Raw genomic sequence first — 16,245 nt, forward strand, 5'->3', positions numbered from 1 at the left:
TCCCATATACTACAGTTAGATACAAGACTAAACATATAAGTCTTGGTTTTCTCATTGTCCTCTCACTCTATAACCCATTCCAAGTGGCCTTTCCCATCACTAGCATTGTCATCAAACAATGATGACTAGAATTCCCATAGTGCTTCAAGATTTGGAAAGTACATTTTCTCATTTGATCTACAGAACTACACAAATTTCAATAGTCTATTTACACAATTGAATCTACTTTATCCAAAATCACTAATCATCATCCAACTTAAAAGTCAATGTACTTAATCCTGATATGGTTGGACTATATCTTTATGTCTTCTGCTAGCTATGCCATTTTATGACTCTGTAATCATTCCTTTGGGTAGCTAAGTGATACAGTGGATAGAGTGCTGGTCCTGAATCAGGAAGACCTGAATTCAAATCTAGCTTCAGACATTTACTAGCTGAGTGACTCTGAGTAAGACACTTAACCCTGTTTGCTACAGTTTCTTCTCCTGTAAAATGAGCTGGAGAAGGAAATCTTTGCCAAGATAAAGCCAATTAGACTCTCAAAGAATTGGATACAACTTAAAAATTACTCAACAACCACCACCACCATCATTCCTTCTCTTTTTCTTTAAACAGCTCTACTTCTTCATTCCATCCCCTAAATTTGGGTATACTCCAGTGGTCTGGTCTTTACTCTGTTCTCACTCTAAAATTCTCTCTTCAGAAACTCTCAAGCCAGGACAGTGTGATATTAATGAAGTCAAGGAAAGAACAGAATTATTCAGTATCTTGGCTTGATGGCTTGAACTATCATCTCTGTATAGATATCTAACAAGTGAACAACTCCATTCCAAACATCTCTAGAAAACTTCACTTACACATTTATTTTACTACTTGGCAAATACTATGTCATATGTGGAGGTATTAATATCACTAAAAAATTCACATATTCTAAAATCATAGCCTATTTTTTTTTCATCCCAAATGAGCTGCTCATTGGGACCTCCTCATTTGTCATTGGTATCAGTCAGCCGAAAATTAAGTGAATGGTCTAGTTCACTGATGGGCAAACTTTTTAAAGAGGGGGCCAAAGGAAAGGAAATGCTCATCTGTTAGTTTGTTTCTAAGGCAACTCTTTGGAAGTTTCATTGTATTGTATCCTACTCATTATATTCGTCAGATTAGGAATAATGTCTCATGGCAGGATAGAATATTTCAGGGGGCCGCATCTGGCCCACGGGCCATAGTTTGCCTATCACTGGTCTAGTTTATTCACCCTTCATAAAATCTCTAAGGTCTATTCCCTCGATTCAACTAAAACATTGAGTTCTTAAATGAATAAAACAATATGCTGCCATCTGAGAGAGATACAAAGATAAACAACTTTGTTAGCGCAAAGATAAATATACTAATAATGTATTTTAAGTATAAATGTTCTGTGAAGTTTATTAAAGCTTACATAGAAATGTAATTTGAGATAATCAACCAAAGAAGGGTAAAAGATAACACTGGAGCCAAAGAAGCAAAGGTTATACAGTCTGTGAAGTACAGAGTATAATATTCTAGGGACAAAGTCTTTGATTAGAGCACAGCATATGATAGAAAGTAGCAATGAAAATAAAAAAAGTAAAGTTAGACTGGTTCCAGAATATAGAGTTCCTTGTATTTTTCAAAATTCAAAAGCCTTTACTTAACAATGGAGATCCAAAATTTTTGAGTACTATGGTCAAATCTATAAATAAGAAAGATTAGTCTAGCAACACTATGAAGGATATTACAATATTGTTCAGGTGAAGTGTAGCAAGTTTTTCAATACAAGACACTGGTAATAGTAATGTCAGAAAGAAGGGCAAGTTTAGGAAGATAAGCTCTGTTTAGTATGTGTTACATTTGAAGTGCTAATGGGATACACAGGGTAAGAATGCTACAGCAAAGGTTCTTAACCTTTTCTTATGTCATGCACCCGTCCCTCTCAGAATGTTTTCAATTATTTGAAGAAAAGTATGAATTTCAGTAAGAGGTTAGAGAACAGAAGTATTATTTGTCTTTCTTTATATGCCCAGCACTTAACACAGAGCCTGGTACATAGTGGGAATTTAATAAATATTTGTTAACTGCTTGAAAATAAGGATGTAATTTTTTTCAACCAACCAAGCACATACCTGAAAAACTCATGTCCTAATCATTAGAACAATCTGGTACTGGTTAAGAAATAAGAGTAGAAGATCAAAGGAATGGATTAGGTATCCAACACAGTAATAAATGACCACAGAAAAACCCAAAGATCCAAGTTTTTTGGAAGAACTGACTTTTTGACGAAAACTGCTAGGAAAACTAGAAAACAGTCTGGCAGAAGCTAGGCACAGCATAACATCTCACATCATATACCAAGATAAAGTTAAAATGGATACATGATTTAAGATTAAGAATAACACCATGAACAAGTTAGGGAAGTACAGAATAATTTACGTCAAGACTTATGGTTAAAGGAAGAATTTAAGATCAAAGAAAGCAGAGAGAACATTACAAGATGTAAAATGGATAATTTTGATTACATTAAATTTTTTACAGAAATAAAACCAATGCCGCCAAGATTAGAAGGCAAACCACTAGGAAAAACATTTTTTAGCAAATGTTTAGCAAATAACAAAGATCTCATTTCCCAAATATATAGAAGAAGTGAGTCAATCTTTAAAATCACTTTAATGAGCCATTTCCCAATAAATAAATGGTTATAGGATATGAACAGGAAGTTCTCAGATGAAGACATTAAAACTAAGTCATATGAAAAAATGTTCATCAAGTCATTATGGATTAGAGAAATGCAAACTAAAACAACTTTGATGTACCACAATCACATCTCTCACCTTGTTAATATGGCAAAAAAGGAAAATGATAAATGTTGGAGGAGATGTGGAAAAACTGGGATACTAATACACTGTTGGTAAAGCTGTAAACTGATACAACCATTCTGGAGAGCAATTTGGAACTATGCTCAAAAGGCCATAAAACTATGCATACACTCTGACCTATGTCGGTACCACTGTTAGAGCTATATCCCAAAGAGATCAAAGAAAGGCAAAAAGAATCTACTTATAAAAAAAATATTTATAGTACCTCTTTTTGTGGTGGCAAAGAGTTGAAAATTGAGGTGATGTCCATCAATAGGATAATGGCTGAACAAGATACGGTATATGATTGAAATAGAATACGGTTGTGCCACAAGAAATGATTAACAGGACAATTTCAGAAAAATATATAGACTCATAAAAACTGATGAAAAGTGAAATAAGCAGAACCAGGAGAACATTATACACAGTGATGTTAATATTGTACTTTCACAACATGTCAAACATGGAAATAAGTACTGCATGGTAGCACATGTATAATTTTTATATTACTTGCTAAATAAATCAGGGAGGGGAGTGGAGAGGGAGGGAAGGAGAGAATTTGGATTGCAAAATGTCAAAAAATGCATGCAATTGGGGGGCAAGAAAAAGTATAAAAAAAATTCAAATTTAAAAAACTCTTAAAGGAAGTAAGAGATGTGAATCTGGAGCTCAAATGAAACATCAAATTCTGTGATGTAGCTTTGGCAATCATGTGTAAAAAAAGTGATAGGAAAAGAAGAACGTGTCCAAAATAGACTATTTCAGGGAATTCTTACCTAAAGAGCTTGGAAGAGAACAAAGATCAAAGGAATCAGATTCCCTGAAAGAGACTTTAGAAGCCAAGCAGTTCAATTCTCTTTTTACAAATAAGGAAAATGAGGTTTCTATTGTCCTTGATCACTCTGCTGTTTTTGATCCTTAGACTACTCCTTCATACTCGATTGATATTCCTTCCTTGACTTCAATAACGTCACATCTTCTGGCTCTCTTCCCAGGTCTAATATTTCAGCAGTTCCATAGTTAAACAAGAATCAATCAATAAACATTTATTAAGCACCAACTATGTGCCAGGTCCATTGCTAAGATGTAGGGAAACAAAAAGAAGCAAAAAGGAATCCCTTCACTTAAGGAATAGTATTGATGACATGCAAATAAATAAATGGGGAGAATATATGCAAACAAATATATACAAAACAAGCTATGTATAGAATAGGAAATAATTAACAAAGGGGAGACACTAAAATTGAGAGGTTGAGAAAGGCTTCCTGTGAAAGATAGGATTTTAGTTGGGACTTAAAAGATGGAAATCAGGCAGAGTTGAAGAGGAAAAGCATGTCCCATTTGGAAAACATCCAGAGAAAATGCCTGGTGGTGAGAGATGGAATGCCTAATTCTTGGAATAGCATTAAATCAACAAGCATTTATTAAGCATCTACTATGAGCTAGGCCCTGTGACTACAAACCAAGGATACAAAAAAAAAAGATCCCAAAAATCCATCATTTATAAAGAGTTTTATGGTTTATAAAGTACTTAGCAAATATTTTCTCATTTTATCCTCACAACAAAGTAAAGTAGTAGTATTATTATCCCAATTTTACAGATGAGAGAACTAAATATGTATGCTTAGAGTCACACAGCCAGAAAGTATGAGAGACAATTTGAACTTTAGTCTTCCTAGTTCCAATGACAAGATAACTTGGAGATAATCAACTAAGAGAAAGCACTACCGTCAAGGGGGATTTGGTAAGGCTTCTTATAGAATATTTTAACTAGAACTTGAAAGAAGCCAGGGAAGCCAGGAAACACCCCCCCCCCCAAAAAAAAAAGGAAGGAGAAGAGAGGAGAGGAGAGGAGAGAAAAAACTTACTACTACTACTGGCTTCACTACTGTATGTAACTACTGTTCATCTGACTGTTGTGTAAATGGAATTAGCTCATCTTCATTTACTGTTAGACTCTAGCCATTAGAAATAATGTCACCCCACCCAACCATGGGGAGGGGAAGATTAGTTACCCACACGTGACAATAAGTAGCAAATCAACTCTTACACTGTCCATATTCATAATCTTTAGCATTATCTTCAATTCTTCTCCTGCCTTTTCTTCTCACATCCAGGTACCAAAATTCAATTAATCCTATCTTTGCAGCATTTCAGGTTTCTCTCTCCTATCTCCAATGCTATCAATCTAAATCAATTGTCATAAGCATTTATTTGAAGTAAAAACTGCTAAACTTCTGAAACTTCTGAAACTTCTTTCCTTCCATCTATCCCCACCAAATCCAAAATAATATTTTTAAAACACATAAATTTGATCATAAAAATTAATGGTGAAAAAATCTTCAATGGAACTCTAAAGCTGCCCCCCCAAGTCAAGTTCACTTTTGCCTGACCCTAAATGTTTTATACAACCTAATGCCAACAAAGCAATTTCATTTGATGAAAATCTGTACAATATTCCACATCAGTAACATCTATTTTGTAAAGTGTTTTAAATTTTTTTTTTAATCCTTTCCTTCTGTCTTAGAATCAATCAGTTGGTTCCAAGGCAGAAGAGCAATAAGGGCTAGGCAACTGGAGTTAAGTGACTTGCCCAGGGTCACGAAGCTAGGCAGTGTCTAGGACCATATTTGAACCCAAGACCTCCCATCTCCAGACATAGTTCTCTATCCACGAGCCACCTTGCTGCCCCAAAGTGATTTTTAATTAACAAATATGTTTTCTTTCCTTCTTGACCCTCATTGCAATGACCCACCCACCCCCCAAAAAAAGTGAAAAGAAAAATAAATCTCTTGCAACAAATATGTATAGTAAGGCAAAATAAATTCCTCCATTGGAAAGATACAGGATATATATGTATATGTGAATGTGTTTTATTCTGCATCCTAAATCTATTACCTCCCTTTCAAGAGATGAATGGTATGTTTCCTGTTCATTTGTTTACAGTTGTCATAGCTTTCAGAATTTTGTTTTTTCATCATATTGCAGGTATCTGGGTGGCACAATGGATAGAGTTCTGGGCCTAAAGTCAGGAAGGGTGAAGTTTGAATTTGACCTCACTGATTGTGTGACATTGGGCCAAGTCATTAAATGCTATCTGCCTCAGTTTCCTTGACTGTAAAGGAGTGATAATAATGGCACCTAACTAGCAGGAGTTTTGTGAAGATCAAATGAGATTATCTGTAACACACACAGCAGAGTGTTAGGCACATTAGAAGTGCTAAACCCACTTCCCTTTCTTCCTTACAATATATTTTTCTTCTAATTCTCTGTTCAATTCATTCTTCATTAGACTATAAGTCTTCAAAATTGTTGATTTTTATTTATTTTCTTTTTAAAAACATTTCTTTCCATTTTATAATCAATACTATGTACTGGTTCTTTGGAAGAAGTGTGGTAAGAGCTAGGCAATCAAGGTTAAGTGATTTGTTCAGTCACACAGCTAGAAGTATCTGAGACCAGATTTGAACCTAGAACTTCCCATCTCCAGGCCTGGCTCTCGATCCACTAAGTCTACCTACCTGCCCCTGGTTACTGATATTATAATATAAATTGTTCTGATTATGCTTACTTCGTTCTGCATCAGTTTATATAAGTTCTTTGCACATATCTTGGAAATCATTTACTTCCTTATTTCTTAGAGCACATTAGCATTCCATTACAATTCACATTTTTGCTATTCAGTCATTTCAGTCCTGCCTGACTCTCATGATCCCATTTAGGGTTTTCTTTGCAAAGATTCTGGAGTGATTTTTGCATTTTCTTCTCCAGTTCAATTTACAGATGAGAAAAATCAGGCAAATAGGGATAAGTGACTTGCCCAGGGTCACACAGCAAGTAAAAATCTAGGCAGCATTTAAATTCAGGTTTCCCTGAATTGAAACCCCACACTCTGCCCACTGAGCCACCTAAATTTACAGACAACTTATTCAGCAATTCTTCAACTGTTAGGCAAATAATTTAGTTTCCAAGTTTCTTAATATCACAAAATGAGGTTTTATAAATATTTTTGTACATAAAAAGCCTTTTGGGGTATAGGTCTACCAGTATTATAGCTGAGTCAAAAGTGTGTACTGATTAGCAACTTTCTGTGCATAATTCTAAACTGCTTTGCAGAATGCCTTGTACTCATTCACAAATCCACCAACAGTGCATCAATGTGCCTGCTTTCCCACAAACTCTAAAACATTTAATATTTTCCTTTATTGTTATCTTTTCTAATCTGATGAGTGTAAAACATAATCTCGGAATTGTTTTAATTAACATTTCTCTAATTAGAATTTATTTGGAGCATTTTGTCATATTATTGTTAACAGCTTAGATTTCTTTCATTGAAAACTATCAGGTGATATCCTCAAATCATTTATCAATTGAGAAAGGTTCCTATTCTTCTAAATCTGAATCAGTTCCTCATCTATCTTGGAAATTGGAACATTATCGGAGAAACATCCTGCAAAGATTTTTTCTTAGTTAATTGTTTCCCTTTTAATCTTAGCTTTGTTAGATTGGTTTATGCAAAAACTACAAATTTTGCCTGCCCTTTGATCCAGCCATACCATTGCTGGGTTTGTACCCCAAAGAGATCATAGATAAACAGACTTGTACGAAAATATTTATAGCTGCGCTTTTTGTGGTGGCAACAAATTGGAAAAGGAGGGTATGTCCTTCAATTGGGGAATGGCTGAACAAACTGTGGTATATGCGGGTGATGGAATACTATTGTGCTAAAAGGAATAATAAACTGGAGGAGTTCCAGGCGAACTGGAGAGACCTCTGGGAACAGATGCAAAGCGAAAGGAGCAGAGCCAGAAGAACATTGTACACAGAGACTGATATACTGTGGTAAAATTGAATGTAATGGACCTCTGTACCAGCAGCAATACAATGACCCAGGACAATTCTGAGGGATTTATGGTAAAGAATGCTACCCACATTCAGAGGAAGGACTGTAGGAGAGGAAACATATAAGAAAAACAACTGCTTGAACGCATGGGTCGGGGTGGACAAGATTGAGGGTGTGGACTCGAAACTACCACACCAATGCAACTACCAACAATTTGGAAATTGGTCTTGATCAAGAACACATGACAAAACTAGTGGAAATGTGCGTCGGCCATGGGTGGGGGGAGTGAAGGGGGCGAAGGGGAAAGGAGGAGCATGAATCATGTAACCATGTTAAAAATGAATATTAATAAATGTTTGAAAAAAAACTACAAATTTTATCAAATCAAAATTATCTATTTTATTTTCTGTTTGGTCATGAACTTTTCTTTTCCCACACATTTGATAGGTAATTTTTTTCAATGTTTCTTTATTTTATATTACTATCTATATGATTTGAGGTAAATCACTTGGCCTTTCTAGATTTCAGTTTCATCATTTACAAAATTAACGATAGCCTAAATTATTTTTGAGGTTAATTTTTGTTTAATAAGTTTTTCTTAATAGGACATTTAATGAAATGCCTATATATGTGAAATGTGACACACATATATAGGCATTTCATATACATATTTCATATATGTTTATATAGATACAGACAATAACCTTGTGATTGATCTCTTTACCTTAAGTCTCTCCAAACTCCAAAACATTCCCCATTTAGTTATCAAAGTGATTTTTCCAAAGGGCAGGTCTGATCATATCACTCCCTTAATCAATAAACTCTAGAACCTCCCTCAAAAATCAGATATAAATTGCAAATATGAATAACATGTAAATAGGTTTTGAACAATGATACATGTATAACTCAGTGGAATTGCTTGTCAGCTCTGGGATGGGGAATGGAAGAGGGGGTGGGGAAAATCATGAATCATGTAACCATGGAAAAATATTCTAAATAAATTTTTTTTAAATAAGATACAAAATCCTCTGTTGATACAGAAGGAAAATATTAGGATTAAGGAGGATCAGGAAAGATTTCCATTAGGTGAGATTTTAGCTAAGAATTGGTGGAGATGAGGCGGGAGATTGTCCCAAACATGGAGAACATTCAGTGAAAATACCAAGAGTTGGGAAATAGCATCTTGTTTTAGGAACAGCAGGGAAGCCAGAGTACGTATGTGGTGAGACATGAGATAGGGACTTTCTTAAAATATAAGAAGGCTGGAAAGGTAGGGAGGGGCAAATTATGAAAGGTTTGGAATGTCAAACAGAGGATTTTGTATCTTATTTTAAAAAATTGTGATTGGTCTCTTTACCTTAAGTCTCTCCAAACTCCAAAACATTCCCCATTTAGTTATCAAAGTGATTTTTCCAAAGGGCAGGTCTGATCATATCACTCCCTTAATCAATAAACTCTCTAACCTATAGATAGCTCATTTGCATGTTGTCTGTCAATTAGACTTTGAGCTCCTTCAGAGTAGGGGACTTTTTTTACCTTTCTTTGTGTCAGAAAGGATTACTAGAGCAGAATTCAAAAAGCATGTTATATGGGCCACCACAAAGAAACTCATCTGGTAAAGGGAAGGACTTGAAGACTAAGTGGCTGTTAGTTCTTAACCTGGTTCCATGAACTTTTTTTAATGTATTTTTTTTAAACCATTACTTTCCATCTTAGAATCAATACTGTGTATTGGTTCTAAGGCAGAAGAGTGGTAAGGACTAGACAATGGGGGTTAAGTGACTTGCCCAGGATCACAAAGCTAGGAATTGTCTGAGGCCAGATTTGAACCTACAACCTCCCATCTCTGGACCTGGCTCTCAATCCACTGAGCCACCCAGCTATCCCCTTTAAATGTATTTTTTGATAATTATATTTCAGTATAATTGGGCTCCAAAGTAATCCTATATATTTTATTTAAAAAATATTATTCTGAAAAAAGGTCGACAGGCTTTACTTGAGACCTATGAGTAAAAAAATGGTTAAGAACTCTTCTGTTTCATCAATTGTTCCTCCTTTATCTCCATCAATACCTAAACCAGCTCCCAGATTGGTCTCATTAGGAAGCAACTCCAAACCTTAATCAATGTTATCTCCATTTCTGACTACCTCCCACCCCCAAAACCCAAATCACCTGCCTTGCTCTTCACCCTAGAGCAGCAATGGGAAAGGTTTTCAAGTTCATGGGCCCAAACTGCAACTTCAAGCTTCCTGTGAGCCCCCCTGCATCACCCCAGAGAGCAAGGGAGGAAGTGCTGGATTTGGGCAGCTGGACGGAGGGGCAGGGCATGCAAAAAACATCCTCAGGTGCTGGGCAATAGGGGGAACAGAGCAGCTCCCCCAGTGCCAGCCCAGCACCATGCCAATACTTTGCCAATGCTGCCCTAGGGTTTAAAATTGCCCCACCACCTGTAATGAAATGCCCAAAAGAGGCAAGATATAACTTAAGGAAGAAAATAAAGGGTTTTAGATAAAACCCAGGAACTAAGATTTCTTAAGAATTCATATTGTCAAGGGATCTTCAAGATTTTGGAGCTGCTCCCCCTACTTCCCTCCAAGATCATCATTATACCAGCCCTAAATTACAGAAGCCTGCCAGCATCTCAATTACAGGAAGAGAAATAAGAGATGTGCTTCTGATATCTCCAGATATAATCCCAAATGTATTTTCAAAAATAATTATTATTTAATGTCAGTTATGCTGTGGTCATACCATTAGTAGCATATTATACTACAGGTACCATATATATATATATATATATATATATATATATATATATATATATATATATATATCCCATTTCTAATTTATATAGTCTTAAAAGAATTGCCTGAGGCATAGGGAAATGAGCAAAATTGCAATTCAATTCTTCTTTCCTGACTCCAAGTCCAGGACTCTATCCACTAAACCATGCATGCTGCCTCTTCCAGTACGTTTTAAGTTTTTGTGAGACAGCTCTGGAATCTAATCATAATTTTTATAACATTGTTTCTCTGATGAAATGCATTATAAAGTACCAAACAACCAACTTAAATGCAAATATTTGGAACTGGAAGCCTATATTAACAGAAGTTTTTATAGAACACCTCAATATTATCAATATATAAAAAACCCAGGGGGGCAGCTTGGTAGCTCAGTGGATTGAGAGCCAGGCCTAGAGACGGGAGGTCCTAGGTTCAAATCCGGCCTCAGACACTTCCCAGCTGTGTGACCCTGGGCAAGTCACTTGACCTCCATTGCCCACCCTTACCACTCTTCCACCTAGGAGCCAATATACCAAAGTTAAGGGTTTAAAAAAAATTAAAAAAAAAAAGAAAGAAAAAGAAAAACTCAATGCAGAACTCTGCTCCAGCCTTTAAAGGATCCCATTCCTTAAAAGAAAGTAAATATCAAAGAACTGTTTTTGATGTGAGATAACTATAACTAAAAAAAAGGTTTACATTGCCTCAAACTTTACTAACAAGACCACCAGCTTTCAAATAAAAAAAAAAAAGGTGCTCTAATATTTGGATATAGCTTTAAATTATCTGATAACTACATGACAGAATAAAAAGTAAAACACTGCCAAAAATATCTGTTAAGTTTTATAATATCATTCAGTATGTTATCATTCCAGCACAAGCGATTTAGGATCATAGGACTTAAAACTGGAAGAAACCTGATAAATGCACTTTTGAAGTAACAGTCAGGATTCTCAAATGCAATTCACATGACTATGAGACCAATACTCATTTCACCAACAATGCATTCCACATGACCAAAGAAAAGTATTTCTCTACTCCAATATATAGGAAAATACACATATATCATTTTCCTACAAGTTATTTAAAATTTAAAAGACGGATTTAACCCATATATTCAAATGCATATTATTTATCTTCCAATCAAACCCAACATGCCTCTTATATGTGAGGAATTGTTTTTAGATTCCAAAGATAAAAGAAAATAAAAAACAGTCCTTGCCCTCAAAGAGCTTATATGATGTATGTGGCAATGTAGGAGACACTCAAGATTTTGAAAGACAGCACTATTATTCACTTTTCCCCCAAAAAATCCCATATCAAGGCTCTCAATTTCATCCAGAATACATACCTGTTGATGGAGAAATACAATAATCATCCTCTACAGACTGGCCATAGAGATCATCATCTTCAAAATCTAAATGAAATATACGACATGTTAAGAATATATTAAGTGATCTTGTCCTAGTCAAAAATGTTTCTAATATTAAAATAAATGTGTCTTTGTTAAAGGAGCCCTGGGATATGTTACTCTTAACAATTGTTTTAAAGATTATAATTGTAATTTTTCTTTAAAGATTAAAATACCTTTGTTTTCAGTTCTTTGGAGTACTGCGATGAATATTTTGGGACAAGAGGACTTTTCTATCTTTGTTCTCCTTGATGTACATAACTAGTAAATGTGATTTAAAAGGTTCTAAAAGCTCCAGTTCATCATCTACTTAGGGATCAATTTGATCCTCCTTAAGCATAATTATGTCAGCTCCCCACTCCCCTACCCTCAATTCAATAAACTCTAGTGGCTTCTTACAAGATCCAAATCTAAAATCTTTTATTTGACTTTTAAAGCATTTCTGAACTTGGCCCCTTCTTACCTTTTCTTATACATAACTTCCCCTCAGATACTTCGTCATCCTGTAACACTGGTCTCCTAGCTTTTCCTCATACAAGATACTCCATCTCCCAAATCAGAGCATTTTCCATAGGCTATCTCCAGAACTTTCTTTTTCCTCATCTCTATCTCATGGCTTCTTTGGGTCCTTTCAAGTCTTCATTTAAATCCCATCCTCCTTTCCATCCAGCCTTTCCCAGTAATACTTAAAATTATTACTTTCCCTCTGAGATTATCTCCAATATATCTTGTATGTAGGTGTTTACATGTTAATCTCCCCTATTTAGAAAAAGCAGGAACCGGGTTCTGTTTTGTTTTTCTTTGTATCTCCAAAGTTGAGCACAAACTAACTCATACAATTCAAATATGTTTTCCAGAATTGTGCAGATTTATAGTTCAAATGTATTATCAGTGTAGCTATGCTCCCATAACCTTCCTTCAATACTATTTTCATCTTTCCTGATGGGTGCCATTTGAACGTGAGGGGAAACCCCAGAGTTGTTTTAATTTACATTTCTCTTTGGTATAATTTTCAGTATTTTCATTCGGTTAATACTTCTGAATCTACATTTAATTTTTTTCACATTTACATTTTATACTGCTAATTCAAGAAAATAAAATACTATACACCTACTATCCACAGAATATACACTCTGAGTTGCTTTTTTTTGATGTTGTTAGGTCAACACAAGCTATTTTACTCATTTTTTCATCTAGGCAATTTGGTAATCAATGGCACATATTTAATATAGCTGGCTTAGCTTAAAGACAAAGTAAAAGCATTTTCCTGTTACCTGTGTGCATGTCTTATAAATACAAGATACATTAAACCTCACAAGATCAATGTATATACTTTGATTTCCCCTACTCGAGTTTAAGTGCCATACAAATATCATCTTTCTTACTATGCCCTAGTAAGAAAGAAAAAAAAATTCCTTTTACATAGTAGGCACAAATATTAACTAAACTGAAATGATGTAAACTAAAGACTAGATATGATGCTCACAATCCTAAAACAATTAGATTTATGCTCTTACCAACTGGGCTGGCTAATTGGTCTTCTAATCTCAAAAAGGTCAGTAAAAATAGCAAGAATTCAAAATGTGTGATCAAAGACAAATGGCATAAATCTGCATAACATTTAGATCAATTGTTATCTTTAAGACAAAAATCACTAACTCAAAAAATCAAGACTAAAAAAAAATCTCAGAACAAGAGGGGAGGGGGCTTTCAGCATGAGAACAGAAAGTCAAAATTTACAATTTTAAGTGAAATCAGCTTTAAGTTTGATTTTAAGAAATGGCTCATCTAAAGCATATTACATCAAATAATTATCCATTAGCAATTATTTCTATGAAATATAAGCTAAAAAGTTATTTCAAAATATATTAATTATCCAAAAGGTATTTAAGACACTTTGCAAAATGATTCTTTTTAAAGTTTGATATTTGACCTCTTCAACATGATGAAGGGTGCTTTAGTTATTCTAAAAAGTCAATGCCATCACAAACACCTAAGAAAAAACAAGATGAAGAAAATTGTTTCTGACATTTAAAGTGGTTATGATGTCACCAACTGTTCCAAAGAAAACACGGCAACTGAACTCAGTGAAATTAGAACAATTTTGGTGCTTGGTTCAAAAACAAAATGTACAAAGGTAATAATTAAATCTATTCATAAAAGAGTTCCATTTTAAGCAATACAGGAGCATAACGAAAATCATGAAATGGTTAACAGATTTACAACAAAAGTCGTATAAAGATATGTAGTAGTTGCTTTTAAAATGTCAGCATTTAAGAATAGATCAAGAATCCTTAACTTTCTTTAAAAAGTCTACTGTGAGTAAATTGCTTAAAGAAATATTAAGTGCCTATTGTGTGCTAGGAACTGGGGCTAGAGGATACGGAAATGAAGGGAATTGATCTGCTCCTGGACACAAATCTAATAGAGGAAAGTTATATAAATCACCAAATTTATTAAATTGCCTCCTAAATTTATATATGTGTGTGTGTTTTAATAATTAGACCCTCTTATTTGATATCCAATGTTTAAGTACTTCTATCATAACACAAACTCAAAGTTCTTCTCTTATAGGACAATTTTGGTATTTGGTGAACAGCTCCAGGTTCATCAATTCATGATTCTACAAGAATGGTTAGTGTCTCCTCTAAGTCTTCATCTATTCTTACATGAAAGTCATTGATAATTTTAGTTCTCCTTCTTTGAACCTTTATCATCACCTACATTACAATCACCACTGAATTCTAAACTCCTAATTTAGCTTAAAATTCAAATAGAACAAAACCAGAAGTTTATTCATACAATGCTTAAATGTACAAGTTAACAGGAATGATCTTCTAAAGTGTGATACTGAACATTTTCATTAACAATACTTATAGCTTCCCAAACAAAAACTTCACTTGTAAAAATACAATCAAAAGTTTTCCCAAAAGTGAGTAGTGGTTGTTGGAGGAAGAGGGGTTGTTTTTGCTGGAGTTTGTTTTTCTAAGGAGATAAGACAATATAAAAAAAACACGAATGTTTCTATTTTTTAAAGGGAGAGGGGCAGGAAAATGGGGCAGTCACTAAAGAAAACACGTGTGTGTAAACACACCTTAAAGGAAGGCAGCCTAAAAGATGATGATGTGTAGACTGCACAAATAAACTGATAAACATTAAGTGCCTGCTATGGGCTGGACGCTAACTACCTTGACAAATATTTATCTCATAGCTTACACACGCTCCCCACCTAACAAAAGAAAAATAATGACGTGGAACCAGCTGGGTCATTTTCTTACCCATCCTGGTCTCCACGCTCCGAAATCATCACTCATAAGTCCAGAGGACCAAAGGGGAATCAAAGAGAAGTGGCTGAACGGAAGGCTGGGGGCAAAGAAAAGACAATCGGCCCCGTAGAGTCCAAGGCCGCGGCCCAGCACGGGAGGGGGAGTGACCAGGCTTTGTACTCACCTTCATCGTAGTTGTAGCCTCGGACGTTCCTGTGCCGAGCCATGGCGACCACGGCGCCCTTTCCCCGGCTGCGCCCCGCTAATTCGACACCGACAGACTACCTTTTTTCAGATGTGGCCGCGACAGCCACTGGACCTGGGAGAGCGCTCGGACGCCATGTTGGCTTCCGGCAAAGCTCTCCGCAAAGGTTCTACGCACGCGCAACGACGCGTCAGACGGCGACATCTCACGAAACGCATGCGCATCTGAAACTCCACAAACTCCACCGGCTCCCTACTTCCTCGACACCATAGGGCGTATTGGTAAGTGTTGGAAATCTGCCCACCCGCCACCTGAGCCTGCTGGGAAAAGGGGCAGCCTCTGCACCGGTCACGTGATGCTGCCTGGATTTGCGCACGCGTAAAATATGATTTGGTGCCAAATTCTTGGCGTGAGTCAAAGGATTATAATACAATCGTCCCAAGTTATCATAAGATTGTCAGTCATTTTACGATATTTGGTAAAAATGTGGAGGTAGAAGAGTAAGTCTGAATTTGGAAAAAAAGTGAGCTTTTTGTGATTCCACAGTTGGAATGGACTTTCCAGTAGTTCTAACTGATCATTAAAGAAGTATGCTACTCAACTCTTGATAGACTAAATATGCAGAACGAAACACAGGTTTTTGAATATGCCTAATATGGGGATTTGTTTTGCTCTACATATTTTTGCAAGGTTTTTTGATCTTTTGTTTTGTTTCGTTTTCCAGTAGTTGGAGATAACTGCTTCATTAAAAATAAAGTCCATTGTGCTGAGCCTTGAAACCAGGTCTTCCTGACTACAATACTGGGTAGCCTTTCCTAGTCTTTTTTAACTATAAGCTATATTTGCTGTTATCTATCACCCTTGTACTT

General features: G+C 35.6%; 1 protein-coding gene across 5 annotated transcripts in view; it reads right to left on the reverse strand.

Moving 5' to 3' along the window:
* The window catches only part of HBS1L (HBS1 like translational GTPase), a 135,978-nt gene extending 120,474 nt beyond the window's left edge, over positions 1-15,504 (reverse strand). For all 5 annotated transcript variants that reach the window (XM_044677035.1, XM_044677040.1, XM_044677038.1 and 2 more), the window contains exons 1-2: positions 15,356-15,504; positions 11,846-11,911 (exon numbers count right to left, since the gene is read on the reverse strand). In XM_044677035.1, coding sequence (XP_044532970.1) covers positions 11,846-11,911; positions 15,356-15,398 — 109 coding nt within the window. In that variant the 5' untranslated portion in view covers positions 15,399-15,504. The remainder of the gene's footprint in view (positions 1-11,845; positions 11,912-15,355) is intronic.
* Between the last annotated feature and the right edge of the window lie 741 nt (positions 15,505-16,245).

The sequence above is a fragment of the Gracilinanus agilis genome, chromosome 4 (assembly GCF_016433145.1).
Source record: "Gracilinanus agilis isolate LMUSP501 chromosome 4, AgileGrace, whole genome shotgun sequence".
Classification (NCBI taxonomy): Eukaryota; Metazoa; Chordata; class Mammalia; order Didelphimorphia; family Didelphidae; genus Gracilinanus; species Gracilinanus agilis.